Below are 20445 nucleotides of genomic sequence, written 5' to 3'. Positions count from 1 at the left end.
CCTATTAATAACTCCACCTTTGCTAGCAAAATAGAAAAAGATTCTCATTTAAAACGAAGTAATAAAACAAGCAAATTGATGAGTAAATAAGCAAGTTAATAATCAAATAATAAGCCCCGCCCCCCTCACGATAATATCGTGTATCGCCAATCTCACAGGCTGACGATAGGACGATATGAAAATGGAGCATATCGCCCAACCCTAGTAATAGTACTTTATTTTTATTTATTTTTGTCGGTGAGTTTCTTAACATGAGCATTTCTAAAATACAAAAAAAAAAAATATAATAATAACACAAATACACATGGGCATACAACACTAAATAAAAACAGCAAAAAATACATTTTCCTTTATAATTCCAATCAGATTCAATAACTAGATCACTTGTGGCAGAAATATTTTTTGATCAGATGAGTGTCTGATATGGACCACATACACTCACCGGTAGGGTTGCAAAAGACGGGACAATCTAAATATTTTGTCCTGTATCACACAATGCATGTCATTTCAGTGTCTACAGTTAAGAATGTGTATAAAAGGTTCTCAGACATAAACATTTGTTTTGCTTAACCTATTTATGTATAATGTAATTCCAAAAATAATTTTAATGTTATATAAACACAAACCATCATTCAAAATAATAGCATTTATCTGAAATGGACTATACACTACAGTTCAAAAGTTTGAATGACAGGTGTCGGTGATCATTCTCAAGTGTCCTGATCAGCACTGCTGCTGTTGTAGGCCTATCAGTCAGTGGTTAGATCAGCGTAGCAGTCAATAAACAGGACATGGGAGGTCATGTACGGGACAAATAAATTAGGCCCAATACGGTTGGCAACCCCACTCACCGGCCACTTTATTAAGTACACCTTGATATTACCTGGTTGGAACCCTTTTGCCTTCAGAACTGCCTTAATTCATTCAACAAGGTGCTGTAAATATTCCTCAGAGATTTTGGACATTATGGCATCATGCAGCTTTTGCAGATTTGTCGGCTGTACATCCATCATGCAAATCTCCCGTTCCAACACATCCCAAAGCTGCTCTATTGGTTTGAGATATGGTGACTGTGAAAGCCATTTAATTGCAGTGAACTAATTTTCATGTTCAAGAAACCAGTTTGAAATTATTTGAGCTTTGGGACATGATGCGTTATCCTGCTGAAGGTAGTCATCAGAAGATGGGTACACTGTGGTCATAAAGGGATCGACACGGTCAGCAACAATACTCAGGTAGGCTGTGGCGATTAAAAGATGCTTTATTAGTACTAAGGTGCCCAAAGTATGCCAAGAAAATATCCCCCATACCATCACACCACCACCAGCACCCTGAACCATTGATACAAAATGGATCCTTGCTTTCATGTTGTTAAATGCCAAATTCTGACCCTATCATCGGAATGTCACAGTAGAAATGAGAAACGTTAGACCAGAAAACATTTTTCCAATCTTCTATTGTCCAATTTTGTTGAGTCCATTTGTAGCCCAAGTTTGTTGTTCTTAGTTGATAGAAGAGGCACTCTGTGTGATCTTTTGCTGCCGTTGCCCATCTGTGTCAAGTTTCGAAGTGTTGTGTGTTCAGAGAGACTATTCTGCAAACCTTGGTTGAAACGAGTGGTTAGAGTTAAAGTTGCCTTTCTATCATCTCCAACCAGTCTTGCCATTCTCTTGACATCAACAAGACATTTTAGCCCACAGATCTGCCGCTAAATGGATATTTTCTCTTTTTCTGAGCACTCTCTGTGAATACTAGAGATAGTTGTACATGAAAATCCCAGTTGATCAGCAGTTTCTGAAATACTCAGACCAGCCAGTCTAGGACCAACAACCATACCACGTTCAAAGTCACTTAAATCAGCTTTCTTTCTCATTCTGATGCTTAGTTTAAACTTCATCTTGACTTCACAAGTCGCTGCCATGTGATTGGATGATTAAATATTTTTGTTTACAAATAGTAACAGATGAACCTAATAAAGTGGCCAGTGAGTGTATAAAGGTCATGTGAACAGTCTCACGACAAATAAACATTAAGAAAATCTGATTTGGCCCACATTCATTTACGGCTTGAATGTAGCCTCAATTTCACACAGACACGCATTTTCTGGTGCGATTTTAAATTGCTAAACCATTTGAAACTCTTTCCACACAAAGAACACGAATAGGGTCTCAAATCTGTGTGACTTTTCAGGTGTATCTGTAAGTGTAATGGCAAAATAAATTTTTTATTACACTGATCACAATCCAATTTCTTTCCTCGAGAGGGAATTTGGAAATGACGTGTAATGTCTCTTTGATTTGTAAAACTTTTCTCATGCTGAAGACATGTGAAAGGCCTCTTTCCATAGTGAAGTCTCGTGTGAGTTTTAAGCTTTCCTTTATTTTTAAAATTCTTTCCACAGTGATTGCACATGAAAGGCTTCTCTCCAGAGTGAGTTATTACATGATTCTTAAGGCGATTCATGTCTCCGAATCTACTTCCACACTGATGACATTTAAAATAGTTCTCGTTTGCGTGAATCTTCATGTGCTTATTAAGGTTTTGTCTTCCTACAAAACTTTTCCCACACTGACCACATGTGAACGGCTTCTCTCCAGTGTGACCTCTCATGTGGTCCTCAAGGGTCTCTTTACGTGTGAAACTCTTTCCACACCTACATTTGAATGGCTTTTCTCCAGTGTGAATTTGCATGTGATACCTAAGGCCTAGTTCCCGTGTGAAGCTCTTCTTGCAGAGTCTGCAGGTATAAGGCTTCTCTCCGGTGTGAATTCTCATGTGTTTTTTAAGGTTTCCTTTTTGAGTGAAACTCCTTCCACACTGTTGGCAGGTGAATGAGATATCTTTAGTGTGAATCCTCATGTGAATTTTAAGGCTTCCCTTTTCACTGAACCTCTTTCCACACTGTTGGCAGTCGAAAAGGTTCTCTCCAGTGTGAATTCTCATGTGGTTTGTAAAGTTTCCTTTTTGAGCAAAACTCTTTCCACATCGTTGACAGGTGTAAGGCTTCTCTCCAGTGTGAACTCTCATGTGGATATTAAGGTTTCCTTTATCTGTGAAACTCTTTTTACAATGTTTGCAGGTGAAAGGTTTCTCCCCAGTGTGAATTCTAGTGTGGACTCTAAGGTTTCCACGTTGATAAAAACTCTTTCCGCACTGCTGGCAGGTGAATTTTTTTTCCCGTGAGGTCTTTTTAATCTGTGTAGATTTTTTCCCAGTCATGAAATCATGTTCTTTCTCTTTCATGTTCTTAGAACTCTCATCTTTCAGCGCCATCAGGTCTAAGATGAAAAAAGAAATACAAGTTGACACCAGTTCAATGGCGCAATGCAAAAGAAATTAAAATATTTGACAAAAACATTAAGCATCAAAACCAACAACATTATATACATAGCTATATACCCCATCTTATCCAGGGTTTTTTGTTGGCCAAAATTGTCTTTGGTGGTGGAAGACAAACACGGTCATCACACACACAGTACAAAGCCCAGTACTGACAATAAATCCAAAATAAATGCATAGTAACAGTTTGTAATATTACCTTATCCTATGTATACACAAAATAAAAAATAATTATTGTCAGTACAGATCATAAAACAAAGTGCTTAGAACTATTTTTTATTTAAAAATATGTGAATGATTTAAGTTAGGAATAAAATTTACAACAAAGTAACATTACATAGAAAATAGGGTTGCACCGAAATTTTGGCTGCCGATAATTATCGTGAGTGAATTCATATGCGTGTGATATTCTATTCAAAATATCAAACATTACAGATTGATTATTTTGCACTCCTGACATAAATTAAGAAATTAATATCACTGCAACCCAGTTTTAGCATAAACAGTGGTCAAATATCGAAGCTGGAGTCTCTAATCTTTCTCATGATACGAACAAGAAAGAGTGTGATGTTTTAAAGTGCAGTGAATGTTGAACACCAATAATCAGGGGCCGTCTGCGATCTTTGAACAAAGGGGTTGGGGTATGGTCGATCGGATCACAAGGGCCTTGTTTACACTGCAGGTCTTGATTCGTAAAATAAAGAAATTAAACATGATGCGCTAGAGTTGAGCCGGATACTCGTTTCAGCCGAGTATCCGGTACGGATAAAGCACTTTTGCCATGTACGAGTATTATTCGAGTAATACAAGTCAATATCTGTGCTCCGATAAAAAAAAAAAAAAAGAAAGTTATGTTGAGATTAGGGCTGGGCGATATATCGATATAAAGAATATATATATATATATATATATATATATATATATATTTTAAATGCGATATGGAATTAGACCATATCGCATATATCGATATAGTTCAAATTTGCGCTGTGATCCTTGCTCCAAGCAAGCTGCTGACCCGGAGCTCTCTGCACTGCTCCCCGCGCCCCCGCCCCTCCTTTTCCACTTTGCGTGCGTGTTTAAAGCATGTTATGTTATAACATGAAATAAAGTCTTTCACCTCAGAAAAACTGACTTTCTTGTCCTGTCAGCCGTTATACTGTAGTCGTAGCGCACACTCAATTGCACGCGCAAATGCGGCGGTGCGCGCTGTGTATCGCCTCACTGTATATAAAGTGCAAAAGAAACTACGAGCATGCAACGCCGTTACGTTGTAAATTACACAAAATAAAAGTAATGCAGGTATGATTTTCATTCTATTCACCAGGAGCAGTTTCCATGTTTCATTAACAGTTCTTGTTAGTGTATTCACCATGGTAACTGTCGTTTCCATATTAACCCCAAAATGCCACTATTTTTCTTTGTGTTATTTTTTATATTTTCAAATGACTGTGTTGCTCATACCAACATTGTATTAACAAAAACTAGTTTGGGACTGCTATTTAATAGCTTTAGCATAGGCCTAATGTTTATTTATTAGAACTAGTCTTTACTATTAGTCATATTCTTACAATTTATGTTAAGTAAAGGGGGACAGTACTTGTGTGCATGTTAAAATTTGTGTAAACGTGTTATAATTTGCCTAATAATATATATAAGCAAATTATAACATTTCAAGACAACCCGACCCACTTCCGGGTTAAATCCCGTCCACTTCCGGGTTAGGCCCCGCCCAGTCCGAGTACAGATACAGATAATTCATATGGTTTACAGATACAGATAATGCTGTACTCGCTCATCCCTATGATGCGCGTTCTGCCGTCTCTCTCAATGTGAATTTCATTCTGAAACGCAACAGAAAATGATCTGTAACTCAGCGAATGTTTGTCACACAGACTTGTGACGTATGTCTTTACAAAGCTTGGAATCTCTATTTTTAAATGATTTAAATGATATCAAAAACAAATATTCTCTGTTTAAGTAATCCGTATGAAAGCAACGACATGTACAGTTTCTGAAATGGGTCCTCATTAACTCTAATGTGACCACACCCACGCGCGCGCGCAGGAGTGATTGACATGCAAATAGTCCACGTGAAGGCCTGTAAACGTCCCATCACCTCAAAACAAAGAATCAGAGACTCCAGTAACATACTCCTCTGCTTTTCATCGAGTTTGGAAGACTGTGTTGGTGCTGTGCTGTTGGATTTACCTCAGAAGAATTAGAAGAACGCAATTTGAAGATGAGAAGATTTTTAAGGTAAGACATGTTAAACTGGTGCCGGACTAAAATGTACGTTATGAAATGAGATAAGTAAAAACATGAAGCCTAATGTCGCACATAATGTATCTATATAGACAGAAACATGCTGAAATGTGAACTAGACAGGTAGGCAACCTTTCAATGCTAAATTTATATACATGTAAGACACAAGGATGTTGTATGTTCGATAATAAAACAGCATGATAAATAGGGTTGGGAACCGAAAACCGGTTCTGTAGTGTTTTTTTGAAAAATACCGGAACCACGCGAAATTCTTAAGTTTCGGTTCCAAAAATGGTTCTGGGCCGATGTGTGGGCGAAGTGCTGGGAGCTTATCCTTTAATAGCGACGTCTCACACTCAACTCATGAATATTAAAATAGTAATGAAAGCACGAGAGAGTCTAGAGAGAGAGAGAGAGAGACGATCTCGAACTTATTCCTAAATGACACACTGGAACATTCAAATCTGTTTGCGCTGTCGCTGAGAGAGCAGTTGTCAATATGAGCAGCTTTACTTTCACAATCTTTTCAACAACACAGTTTCGGTATTTCGGTGTTACAAATATTCAAATGATCACAGAAGTACTGAAATAAATGTTTATAGTTTGAGAATAAACACTGATGTCTACGGTAGCAACCAAAACAGAGTAAATCACCTTTTGAAAGTCGCTTCAAATAATGAAAATTCACTTCAGAATTTACTAAATGTAAATTTTCAAACCGTGTTTTTGTCTGTCCTGAATCACTACAGTAAGCCTGTAATAAGCGTTTATACTCTGACTATACACCGGCACCGCTGCAGAGTAGCACAGTGCCTGAGTGACCCACCCGGGTCATAGAAATAAACAGAGAAGTAGCTTCGGCTACAATGTTCTTCCGCAAGACGCATGCAGTTCTGTTTATTTAACTGCTAGATCGCTGATTCATCCAGTAATGAAGTGAAGTCTTTATGAATCAACCATTCAAATAAATATGTATAAGAAATATTATGTTTCACCTGTCTGGATCTTACATGTGTGTTCAAGCATATTCTACCCCTTCTGAGAGGGTATTCTCCACTGCTGGAGATACAATAAGCTATAAGAGAGGTCCCAAATTATCCTAGAGAATGCAGAAATATTTATTTTCCTTCAGAAAAATTCATTATTTTTGCAAAAATTGCTAAATAATGTTGAATTTGTTGACATTACCAGTCTGTTAAACTCATTTGACAAGTATAAGAAATAAACACATAAAGGATTGTGCATTTTCCCCTTACTACTATTTTTTATTAGTTGTTTTAATAATTTGTATTGAATGGGAACCGGAATCGGTACCAGAACCGGAAAATGTCTTACGATTCCCAACCCTAATGATAAAAAGTAGGCTAGTATGAGTGTTTACTCTAATATGGTGAATATTATAATGTTTAGATCCATGTTTACTGTTAAATACTGTGTTTGTGGATATCTGCTCAAACATAGATAATATGGTAATAATAATGTTGCATAGTTTGGAGTAGGGCTGCACGATTATGACAAAAATCATAATTGTCGATTATTCCCTTGAAACTGTAATTAATTACGATTATCACAATTTACATTGAATATATAGGCATATTATTATACATGTTTACTTAAAAATTGTGAACACACACACTGTCCCCCTTTACTTAACATACACATAAATTGTAAGAATATGACTAATAGTAAAGACTACTAAGAAATAAACATTAGGCCTATGCTAAATCTATTAAATAGCAGTCCCAAACTAGCTTTTGTTAATACAATGTTGGTATGAGCCACCACAGTCATTTAAAATATAAAAAATAACACAAAGTGAAAATAAAGTGGCATTTAGGGGTTAATATTAAAACGACAGTTACCATGGTGATACACAATACTAACAAGAACTGTTAATGAAACATGGAAACTGCTCCTGGTGAATAGAATGAAAATCATCCCTGCATGCAAATCCTTCTCCGCTAACACACACGACGTACCAGTAACGTGATTTATTGGTATTTTACTTTTATTTTGTGACTTACTAATTTACAACGTAACAACGTTGCATGCTCGTAGTTTCCTTTGCACTTTATACACAGCGCGCGCCACCGCATTTGCGCGTGCAATTGAAGAGTGTGCGCTACGAACACAGTAGCCTATAACAGCTGACATGACAGGATCGTCCGTTTTTCTGAGGTGAAAGACTTTTTATTTCAGCGCTGCCTGGTAGTTCCTTCCTATTGTGCTGGGTTTTCTGAAGTAGTTGTGATTTGCCTCTCATAACATGCTCTAAATGCACGCAGAGTGGAATTTTTTTTTTTTTTGTAATCGCGGCTTTGAACGATTACGTAATCGAGGCATCCATAATCGTAATCGCGATTAGAAATTCGATTAATTGTGCAGCCCTAGTTTGGAGCGGCGATCACTTCAGTAAATGTTCTCTGCACACACTGTGAGTTGAGTCAGTCGCGCTGTGCGTTTGAAAAGCAAAACACGCCAAACATTAGTCTTCATGTTTTTACGCCAATCTCATTTCATGGGGGTGTTCCGGTCCGAACAAAATTTTGAATTTTTTTTTTTTAAATAACTCCTGAAATGATGACTTCTGGTGAATATTGTGGAAACTAATTGATATATTTAGATAAATATATTTAATATATTTAATACATTGTAGCATATTATAATACAACTTATTAGGCCTATATTTATAGAATAGCAAAGTAGGCCTAATCAATATACAAGACTGAACCACATAAGTTAGATGTGAAATATAAAGCCTATCATGATCATTTTGCCAACAATGAACCATGGATTTGTTTAGTTTATAATACGTTTTATTTTTAACTTAAACAAATACAACATATAACATTCAAAACTTATCGGCTTAGACTGCATTTGAAGAAAAATAAACAACAGTTTTCTGTAGCCTTGTGCGAACTTATTCAATAGAATTAGACTTCTAGAATGTTCTTTCCAGTGCAAAAAAATATATTTTTAATTTAATTAGACAACATTTTAAGGAAGTGTAGTGCAAATATATTTATATAATTATACTTCCATCATAGTTAACTTTCTTTCCAGTGCAAAACAATAATATAAAAAACATAAATAAAAAAACAGCTAATAAAGAAAATCTAAAATATTGCACTCAAATACTGCATTCAAGCAATACAACACCTGTATGTATGCACATGGAAAATCTCACAGAAATAAATAAACCTCCAGACTAAGCACATTGTGCAGCTATTTTTTCCATGTGTACTTTTTTGATTTCTTTACAATGTTAGGCTAAACCTGTACTATCTCTTTTAATATAATCACTTTCTTATGAACTATATTTGAGTTTTAAAAATCCACATGATTACATAGCCTACCATATCAGCCTCTGGAGACGTCTGACGGACAAGGAACCTTAACATCGCTCGGCCGTGTATTCATTGTCCCTCACGCATTCCAACCACGGGTTGGTAGTCATTTTCCCATTCAATTCTATACTTTTACGCTCTTTTCTTTTTCGCCGGCTGCTCGGAGGTAGTCATTTTTACATTTCCCGCTGTTGTTACTTGTCGTCATCGTTGCTACGATACGTGACTCACAATGACTGAAACAACCAATTAAAAGGGCATTCTCTGATGATGTTCCAAGATGTTAAAAACGCTACGCTGATCATAGACAAACAGGGGGAGAAATTAGTATCTACCGCACCGTCAGGGTTTTTTTTTCTTATAGCCTACAAATGTCTTCGTTCATAGTCTGACATATATTAGAAGCTATATGTGTCTGTCATGGATTTGCACTGAATTGATTCTCAAAAATACGGCACAAAGTGCGTTCCGTATCAGTTCAATACGGAACAAGACTTTTATGTGTCAAATACGGAACGATTCCGTATTATACGGAACGGTTGGCAACCCTACCTGGTGTTCATTATATATATACAGTGGTGGTCAAAATTGATGGTACCCCTGATAAATATGATAAAAAATTGCTGTAAAAAATAAATCTGCATTGTTTATCCTTTTGTTCTTTCATTAAAAAAATTCACAAAAATCGAACCTTTCATTGAAGTAAAAGAATTGAAAGTGGGGGGTAAATCACATTATAAAATAAATGTTTTTCTCCAAAACACGCTGGCCATAATTGTTGGCACCCTGTTATTAAATACTTTTTGCAACCTCCTTTTGCCAAGATAACAGATCTGAGTTTTCTTCTATAATGCCTGATGAGTTTGGAGAACACCTGACAAGAGATCAGAGACCATTCCTCCATACAGAATCTCTCCATCCTGTTCTCCGTTATAAGATTTCTAGAACAGGCTGTCAGGTTTAGATTTTTTATCTGTTGGTATTTGATCGAATCCGTGATGCCATGTATCTGAACGATGTCCAGGACCTCTGGCAGAAAATTAGGCCCACAGCATTAAAGATACAGCAGAGTATTTCATTTTACACATGGGGTACTTTTTATCCTGTGTGCACCAAACCCATCTTAAGTGTTTGCTGCCAAAAAAGCTAATGTTTTTGTTTCATCTGACCATATAATATATATATATATATATATATATATATATATATTTATTTATATATTATTTTTTTTATACAAGTGCACTGATTGGAGAGGCTTGTGTTGTTCAATAAATGTTTAATTCAAGCAATTTTCTGTATCATTTCTTATTAACTGTTAGATTTTATGAGATAAAGGGGGGAAAAAAAAGGAAAATCGGCCAAACATATCGGCCAAATAAATCAGCATCATAAATTGGCCATCGGCTGTCTCGATTTCTAAATATCGGCATCGGCCAGAGAAAAACCCATATCGGTTGACCTCTAGATAGAACTTTAGTAATTAGAACTAAACTGAACTTAAACTGGTGCTTAAGATATTGTTGGTCATTAAGCATTTCTGTAAAAAAAAAAAAGAAAAAAAATCTATTATCTAGGAATAGATAATAGTAATTATTATTAAAAGATAATACTACTACGACTAATTTTACTACCAATAACAATATACAGCACACTAAGGATTGATAAGCTGCTGGGTTCATGAATATTAATCATTCGCTCAAACTGATTCGCTGAAATCAAAACTGGGATGAGCTCCAGCCAATGAGATTGCCATTTGCGTATTAGTTCCCCCCACTCCCGGAGAAACCTGCATATCTTCTCCTTGTACTTAAAAGCAGAATGATCTCAAATGAACTGGACAGGAAAATCCAACAAAGAATATCATTAACATGTAGCGTGCTGATTCTGCGTGGTATGCATGACTCTTGCTCTCTCTCTTTGCATGTGTGTGAGAGAAACAGCGCTCTCAGCAAAGCGACAGCGAGTCTTGTGCCTTCACACTAGACTTTACGGTACGTCAAATACCCTGCGCATCCATTGAGCTGAATTTAAATAGCACAGATCGCATGACAGAGAGTGAAACCCTGAAGCGCTCAGTCAGAGTTCTGTGAGTGAAAATATGTCTATGCTGAACTTATACTTGGCATCTAACACACACACTGGCGAGTAAAATCTAAGAATTTATTAGACAATGGGTAATGATAGACATTATTTAGTTGCCCAGAGTGAAAATTTAGTCGCATATGCGAGTGATTTACTTGCATTGTAGAGGGTTGTGTTAGATATTGAAAGAACTCTTCAATATTGCTTGTAATATTTCTTGCTTGTATGTAATTTTTGCTTGCAAGTTTTGAAGCTATACTGTTAGCTGAAAATTTGTACACAATCTGATTAAAACCTGTAATTAAATTATTTTGCGAGACACTACAGGTGAATAGGGTAAAATTTTTGACTAGCAGATATCACCATGAAACTTTCCCAGTTGATTACCTACATTAAGATGTGAAAAAAATGTATTACAAGTTTTCTGTAATTTAATGTTTAAATATGCAAATTAGGCATGAGCTAATTACATATGCACTAATTTGCATATATTTTAAAAAACAAAATCTGAGAATTGAATAAAGCCAAGTTCAAAATTCTTTTTTCATTGTGTTCACATATTAGATGGGGAAAAATTACAGAGGGATTTATGGATATCTTTTTATTATGGATATTTACTCCTGTAAATCAGAATATACTGTCGATTTTTTTTTGGAATAAAATGTTATATAAATCAGGCTAGGAATAATATATTTACAAATCCCTCTGTAAATGTCTTCATAATATAACTAGGTACAAGACTAGAAAGTTTGGTGTATATAGAAGCTACTGAAGTGGAGATTTCGGACTTGGAGTATGAGAGAAAAGTCATTTTGAGAAAACAGGCTTTTAAGATTTATATCAGTCAATGAGTTACATCCCCCCTTTTACTTTCGCGATTGGTTGCTGATTAAAAAGGAAATGACCATATTTGGATCCGACAACATTGTACAGGAGAGAGAGAGCTTTCTAACGGTGATGACAGAAGTGCCGGCAGCAATCACGGAGCAGCGGGATGATTTACAAACGCCAACTTTTGTTGTATTTATGAGAAATCTACAGACGCAAACAGACAAAGTGTAGTAAAATAAAGACCTAAATGTGTATTTCGGACTTTTTTTTCCACCAAATAAAAAAATATCATTAATTTCTGTAGACATCGACATTTTAAATTACTGAGTTCAGTTTTGAGAATGAAACCAACCTATTTGTTCCTCAGTATCTTCTTGTTTCAAACTGAATACTTCTTCAATCTTCATTTCTTCACTCTCCTCTTTAATCAACGCCATCTTGTGTCACGTGGATCTCAGTTGCTTCACCGGGAGTTTTTCTGTGTGTTTGGACACTCTGTCCTGTTAAAGATAATAGAATAATGAGGATAATTAACAAAGAAAAATGAATCCAAACTAAATCTCTGGGTGCGTCTCAATCAGCTCTAGTTCAATGCACTGGTAAGGGAGTGTCAGAGTGAGAGTTGAAGTTAGGGTAAGCAATTTTTTCAATAAACACTTTTGTTATTCTGGTTGAAACTCTTTTCACATCCTAATAGCAATCAATAATAGAAGGGGTGTAAATTTTAAAACATGTACATCTTCAGTTGAAGTCTCAGGACCAAAAACGTCCAATCACTGAATTCAGTCCAAATTATTGTAATGTTAAGTGCTTTGAGACATTAAGCCACGCGCGTTCACACCGCCAGCGACAAAGCGACGTGATCCCATTCATTTCAATGGAGGGCGGGCGACTTCCGGCGACACGAGAGACAGTGACCAGTGTTCACATTCATGTTTATTTATGCCGCTTGAACTGAGAAATGTCAGCGATCTGTCATATCACATTTATCGCTCAGCCTTAAAGGGGTGTGTTACTTTCAAAGACCACCGCCTTAGAGCTCCAGCGAGGAGGAGGAGCTGGTCCTCATTTGACAGGATCAAGGTAAGAGGTTGACATCTAGTGTAGAAGACTAGTAAATGAGATTAACGTCAATCAGATATTATGTTTAATGTTTGCAGAAATAAATACACAAAAAAAGAGATTGATTTGTGTTTTTTAAGAATTGATATCGAATTGACCACATTTTTAAAAAGATTCATTGGAAAATCTTCTGGGGGGAATTTTGAATGGCTCCATTTCTCCCATTATAACTTGTCAGTACCTGATAATGGCCTTTATCACAGTCTGCATGTTATCACATCAGGCTCCGATTAGAAACGTAATCGAATTTTATTGTCGATGGAAGATCGCCAATTTTGACACGAAAATTAAACTAACTTCGTTAAACTTGACAAAGTAGTATCAATATTTCAAACAGTTCAATATTACCTCACATTTCATTGTTACCCACTTTAATGTGCAACATTATGTGTGCGATAATGTCCCAGCGTTGCTGGTGTTTTCACAGTCCTGAGATAAATGAATTATTGTTGTGGCATATTTGTTATGATTTATCTCCAATCTTGTCTAAAACATAGGCTAATCATATCCGGTCAAAGCCAGAGGATGGGACACATTTAAGATGATCAAACTAATTATTTTTGAGGAATTTGGGCTGGAAATATTCACTTATTTGAACAACTTTAATTTGTTCTTACTTTATTGTAGCATAAAGTGAAAAATGTATAATTTGTGTATAATAAATGTATAATTTGTACAGTCTTTACTTATATTTTATGGGATGTTTAACCTTGTCTAAATCTAATGCTCTTTAATGTGATGTTTGTATGAATACAAAAATTAATTTCTTGCTTTCTTTAATAAAAAGGTGATCAGACACTGAAGTATTGCACATACACATACAGTAGGCTTGTGCGCTTCACTTTAAATCATGAAATATGTGCAGGAAAAAAGACACTTTTTCTTAGTTTTACCATTTATTTTTGTTTTTTCTTTGTAAACTGTAGTTTGATGCGTTTAGATAATGGGGCAAAACTCAGTAACTAAAGGGTCATAGCTTCAATATTATTATCTATAATTAATACAATAATTGCCAGTGTAATTCGTATTTGCTGATGTTCTTCTGTTTTCCTCAATGATGGTCAATAATTAAAGCACTATTTTGCTTTTCGGTATTTTAAAGTGAACGAGCAGTTTGTGACCCGGATGTGCGAAATAATAAAAAGCTACAATGTTTGAAGAGATAAAGTCATTTCCACGATGAAAACCTTTATGCACATTCACTGTAAATTAAATGATATTGCATTGAGGACATCTCCACAGTTATTAACCAAGAAAATGAGACGCATCTTTTCTATTACTTTTGTGTGGATGCACTTTAAAAATAAGACTAATAAATGTTAGATACAGCATTACAATGTCACGCTGAATAATAATCCATTCATTCTACAGCGCTTACAAAAACTATACAATTAAATCAACGGTTTTTATCAACTTAAACACTTAAAATGCTTAAAAACACAAACCTTTCTTCAGTCGAATCGCCTCAGACACGAAAGTGCGGCGCAGCCTTTGTGACGTGTTCTTCTTCTTCTGTGCATTTACTTCTTCTTCTTCTTCTAATGGAGTTTTATGGCGGTTGGCAAACCAACTTTCGGTGCATTACCGCCACCAACTGGACTGGAGTGTGAAGCACTAATCATCGTTTATAAATTAACAACTTAAACACTAGAGTGAAAGAAGTTATAGAGGGGGAAAAAAACACACAAACAACACCCTTTCCACACAAACACGAGGAGATTATATATATTTAAATGTTATATTATTAAAACCCATTACTTTAAATTCTCCAGTATACTCCTATTGCTTTAAAATATTTCATAATAACACTATATATTTTATCTTGTTCTGCATGTATTTTCAATAGACTTTCCATATTACATGATACAACCCCCAATTTCCTTACTTCCTTCATAAGTTCTAATCTTTCTTCTACAAATTTTATACATTTTATTAACACATGTTCAATTGTTTCTGCCTGATCACAATAATTACATTTACCCGTTTTATGTTTTCCTATTTTGAACAACGAATGATTTAGTCTAGTGTGCCATATTCGAATGCGAGAAATAATTGTATCTTCTTTCCTATTCCTAAAAACACTTCTTCCTTTTCCTACTTGTTTCTGTATACTGTACATATGTCTATCCTTGTTATCACTATTCCATTCTTCTTGCCATTTGTTGTTTATAAATTCTTTAATTTTACTTTTAACCTCTTTTTTCCTCAGAGTCACTTGAATATTTATCTCATTATGTTTTACAGCTTGCTTAGCTAGTTTATCAACCACTTCATTGGCCTCCACTCCCACATGAGCAGGAACCCACAAGAACACTATTAAGCTTACACTACTTATTCTTAACAAACTTGCAAGAATCTCATATATAATGTCTTGCCTTGATGTTTTATTTCCACTTACGAGGCTTGTGATTGCTGCATAAGCTGTGCATTTACTGGCGAGTTGCAAACCGATAAAAGGGAGCAAAGCGACACCTAATGTGCTGGAGGGTGACAAAGAGGAGGATTTTCTGTTTCAAACCATCGTTTCTTCACCTGTGAATTTTACAAAGAATTTAAATAAGATATCTTAGAATTTTGGAAAATTAAGTATTGTTGCCAACTATGTTACAGGGATTGATTACACTGATTCCTAAGCCGGTTGAAGATTTATAGAGAATTGGAGGCCTATAACTTTAGTCAATAATGCTTCTAAATTATTCTCACATATCTTTGCAAATTAACTAATGTTAGTCATGTTTAAATGAAATCATAGATGATTGTCAATCTGGCTTCATATGTAGATGATAATTGCAATAGTTCTGTTAAACTACCTTTTGGGATCACTCCTAGATTCAATATATGTAGAGGTGTCAGAAAAGGAGATCCATTATCTCCTCTGTTAATTCTATTGGTGATTCAAGTAATGTGTTTTCATATTAAAATCAATCTGTTTCAAGGTATTCAGTAGGCCAGAAATGTAATTAAATATTCCCATTTAGCAGATACAATTTTTTAGTAATTAAAAAACAGATATACAGATTAACAAATGATAAAGCTTGAGTTGCTGAATGTTTGATCCCTTTCTTCAAAAGCACTTATTGTTAATGATATGATTACAGACTATAATCTAGATGTGCTGTGTTTGACAGAAACCTGGCTAAAACCAAACGATTACATTACTTTAAATGACTGAGTCCACCCCACAAGATTACTGTTATAAACATGAGCCTCGTCTGAAACGCAAAGGGGGAGGTGTTGCTGTAATTTATAGTAATATTTTCAAAACCACTAAGAAATCTAGTTTTAAATATACTTCTTTTGAAGTGTTGGTGCTTTCTGTAACATTATCTAGTGTAAATGATAAATCACGTTTAACATTTGTGCTGGCTACTGTATACAGGCCGCCAGGGCACCATACAGACTTTATCAAAGAATTTGCGGACTTTCTATCAGAGTTAGTACTGGCTGCAGATAAAGTACTAATTGCTGGTGATTTTAATATACATGAAATATGCAATTTAATATACATATAATGAAAAAGATGCATTGGGATTGGCATTTAAAGACATTCTTAACTCAATTGGAGTTAGACAACACATGTCAGGACCTACTCACTGTCGTAATCATACTCTAGATCTAATATTATCACATGGAATAGATGTTGATGCCGTTGAAATTCTGCAGCAGAGTGATGACATCTCAGATCATTATCTAGTCTTGTGTAAACTTCATTTAGCCAAGGCTGCAAAGCCGACTCTGTGTTCTAAATATGTTAGACCTATCACTTCTGCCACTAAAGATTGCTTTATCAATGTAGCAACAATGACATCTGCTTTTTACATTAAGTGAATCATGTAATGTCGAACACATCGTCTTTGTCCTTAGGAAGACAGCGCTGGTTAATTATTTCCCCCCCGGGGCAATTTACCAGCGCCAGTGTGGCTGGTATCCCCCCAGTTCAGCATGACCTCCCCCCCGACTTCACAGCCTCGTGACATTCCACGCACACACACACACACACACACTCGTGGACTTTCAAACAGAAACCCACCACAGAAAAAGACTTTTCACCAATAAAGTCGCTCTTAAATGTACTAAATATATCCCTTTTTGTGTTAAGAGGTGTGTGTAAACCATAGGAAAGCATATATGTCCTATTGTAACAATAATAGAACTAAAATGCCTATACTAATGCATAATAATGTATCTGTGCATTGCAACAACGTCTATATTCTATTTTTGATATTTCTGTAATCCTCTCCATCTAACGGAGTCGAATCTTGACTGCAAAGTACAATAATATGCATTTGTTCCAGGAAATATCATATTTCTAAATATGAATTCTTTCCCTCATAAGACATATGGTCAAGGGAGGCGTGTTTTCTTTACACAAAGAAAATGTTCCCGCTTCAGATAAGAAGATCTGATTGGCTGTTGTCCCAAAAGGAGGGCGTAAACAGATGTCTGTTAAAAGGCAGAAACCCCCACTTCTCGCTCTCTTCTCTCTTCTCTCTCATCTCTGACCTCCTCCTTCTCCACGCGCAGCGCTCCAACGCAACCAGCTGGACAGGCCTTGCCTTGGCCTCTGGGACGCATGCCCCGCGTCATGTAAAAGCTGCCGTCTTTTGCAACTAAGATATCTTTGCCTCTTCCCTCCCGGAAGATGAATCTGAACTTTCTCGGTAACGTTACATTCAGTGAGTCTTTTTAAACTTCCCGCGGCACCGGAAGACGCAGCAGAAACAGGACACCGTCCGCGCTGTCCTGCCTCAGCCTCACCCGAACAGAGAACAGAAACTCACAAGTATATTATCTGATAAAAGCTGTTCCAGGTGTCTCGTGAACTTAGGTTTCTGTATGTAATAATTACTAGCTTTTCCCTTCTCTCCATTTCTTTCTTTCTTTCTTTCATTTCCTTTTAGTCTGATCACGTATTTTTCTTGTTTGGTTAAATGTTTGTTTGTTTATTGTTTGCATTTTTACGTACGTGTATATTTGTAGCTCATATAATCTCTAGTCTTACACTTATTAAAATCCATAAAATACTTTTCACTGTCTCTGTGTTTGAAAACCCACCTTATAAGTCAATGAAACAGAAGATCTAAGCTACAAAGCTCGATATTATAGACTACATTGAGTAGTTCTTAATTCATAAACTCAGAAAGTTTGATGTTCGTGGCCAGAAGATAAAACTTTCTTGGAGTTTGTAAAGAGAGACCCCTTCTTAACTGTGATAATCTCACATTTATTCGCTGGACGAATGAATGATGACCAAACCAGTTACAGAACAAGGTAATCTCGACAATTGATAAAATAAATGTACATGCGATTTCTGAATTATTATGACCATGAGTTATAATTATTAATATTTCCAAAATTCCCTATATCCTTGAGCTAATTCACATTTACCCAGAGTCGTTTATTGTTACATCAATAATCTTCCTGATCAGTTTCATCATCTCAGCATCCCGGATAGCTTAGAAGAACTCGATATTGCGACAGAAACTTTTAACGCTCTCTTTTCCAGCACTTTAGACACAGTTGCTCCGTTGCTCTTAAAGAAGATTAAAGAAAATAGTCCAACGCCGTGGTACAACGAGCACACCCGGGCCCTTAAGAGAGCAGCCAGAAAAATGGAGCGAAACTGGAAGAAAACAAAATTAGAGGTATTTAGCATTTCGCTGAGAGAGAGCACGATTCCGTATAGAAAGGCATTAAAACTGCTAGATCTGCTTATTTTTCAACCCTATTAGAAGAAAACAAACATACCCCTAGGTATTTATTCAAAACAGTTGCTAAATTAACGAAAAATAAAGCTTCAACACCACACATTTCGAAACAGCACAGCAGTAATGAATTCTTTACTTGCTAGATTGATAATATTAGAGAGAAAATTATAACTATGCAACCGTCTACTACAGTATCGCATCAGGGAGAGCATTGTAGTCTCTAGCGATGGGAATTGATAAGATTTTATCAATACCAATGCCACTGACCATTCTGCTTATCGATCCGATTCCTTAACGATTCTCTTATCGATTCCTGATACAGGGTGTCCGCGGGGTTTTAAAAAGTATTAAAAAGTGATAATTGTCAAGAATTGACAATTTAAAAAAAAAATGTCAAATTTAAGGCCATTAAAAGTGTTAAATGTTGTCTCAGAGGTATTATTTTTTCCAAATTAGGTATTATTTTTTCAGACTATCAGGTGTCCTATTCTGAGTGAAATTCTATCTGCGTTTGCGTTAGTTCGTTTAAATATGGGCTTTAGCATATCTGGGCACATAAAGCTTTTCGTCTCCATCTCAACAACATGCTGACGTCATATTCAGTGGTCGTTCGGCATCATCTCAGAACACTGCGCGCTCAAAAAAAAAAAAAAAAAAAAAAAAACTCAGAACACTGAGCGCTCAACAGAAGTGGCTGGCTTACTTTTATTTTAGACTTGCTTCAAGGCATATCTTCAACGACTGGACAACCATCGTCGTCTTCATGGGCAAATGCAAGTTTTCTGATAGATGGGTAAACGACCCAGCGTTTAAGGACTGGCTCAGGCCTGTAGTAGGGAATAACTGGCAGGCATATTGTTCGGTGTGTAAAAAAAACATCAATGTCAACTGGATGGGAGCTAACGCACTTCGGTCGCATATGCAATCCACTAAACATAAATATGGAATGCGTGCTCGGAGAGAGCAGTTAATTCTACCAATCTCAGCTGTCTGTGCGGCTGCACCTCCACCACCACCGCCGCAAATTAGTGCCACTGTAGGCCTACTGGCCAACGCTACGGCTCTAGCAACGTCTGACCTCCGGGTGGCCATGGGCGCCACACCTACACTGCGCGCGGAGGCTCTGTGGTGTCTGAACACTGCAGTTAAACACCACTCATTGAACTCCAATGAAGGAATTTCGGAGCTGTTTAAAGAAATGTTTCCCGACTCTGACATCGCGAAGTCATTCACGTGTGGTAAAGACAAAACCGGGTACATCATCAGATTTGGATTAGCATCGTTCTTCAAAAAACAGCTTGTTGATGGCATCAACAAGGCTTGGCCATTCGTGTTGATGTTTGATGAGAGCCTCAATCAGGCGTCAAAGAAAAAACAGCTTGACATCCATGTTCGATACTGGGAGGATGACCGTGTCCAATCCAGATACTTTGGATCTCAGTTTTTGGGACATGGAAGGGCCGAAGATTTGTTGCATCACATAAAGGTAAGTTCTTTTTTATATAGCCCTACTTACGCGGTATCCTGTGATCACTCATTTGAAGAGTTATTTATTCACAAAGATTTTGTATATTATAGGATGATGTTGGCTAATTTACTATTGGTTACACAAAATAATAAAATTGGCCAAAGTCCTGCAGTTACTTGAATGAAACCTGTAGGCCCACCTGCATTTATTGACCTGTGGGGTATAGCTCCAAGCTACAAGACAATTATGTTTTTAGTATTTTGTTAAATTCAACAACTTATCACAG

At 36.4% G+C, this 20445-nt stretch overlaps 1 protein-coding gene across 1 annotated transcript; it reads right to left on the bottom strand.

Moving 5' to 3' along the window:
• Positions 1 to 200: 200 nt before the first annotated feature.
• On the bottom strand, positions 201 to 14499 carry LOC311081776 (uncharacterized protein). The gene is made up of 3 exons (XM_084112415.1): positions 14429 to 14499; positions 12214 to 12361; positions 201 to 3278 (listed from the first exon to the last, which is right to left on the bottom strand). The coding sequence occupies exons 2-3, from the start codon at positions 12296 to 12298 to the stop codon at positions 2056 to 2058; spliced, it is 1308 nt and encodes a 435-aa protein (XP_083968541.1). The 5' UTR covers positions 12299 to 12361; positions 14429 to 14499; the 3' UTR covers positions 201 to 2055.
• Positions 14500 to 20445: the final 5946 nt, after the last annotated feature.

This window comes from Abramis brama (assembly GCF_963993115.1).
Source record: "Abramis brama genome assembly, chromosome: 4".
Classification (NCBI taxonomy): domain Eukaryota; kingdom Metazoa; phylum Chordata; class Actinopteri; order Cypriniformes; family Leuciscidae; genus Abramis; species Abramis brama.
The sequence above is the reverse complement of the archived record's forward strand: the minus strand, read 5'-3'. Positions and strand labels throughout refer to the sequence as shown.

Bases quoted from the DNA above. Each gene is read 5' to 3' on its own strand.
- LOC311081776 (XM_084112415.1), bottom strand. From the start codon at position 12,298: ATGGCGTTGATTAAAGAGGAGAGTGAAGAAATGAAGATTGAAGAAGTA. The intron at 3,279-12,213 runs GTTGGTTTCATT...TTTTCATCTTAG, and splicing joins AGATACTGAGGAACAAATAG to ACCTGATGGCGCTGAAAGAT.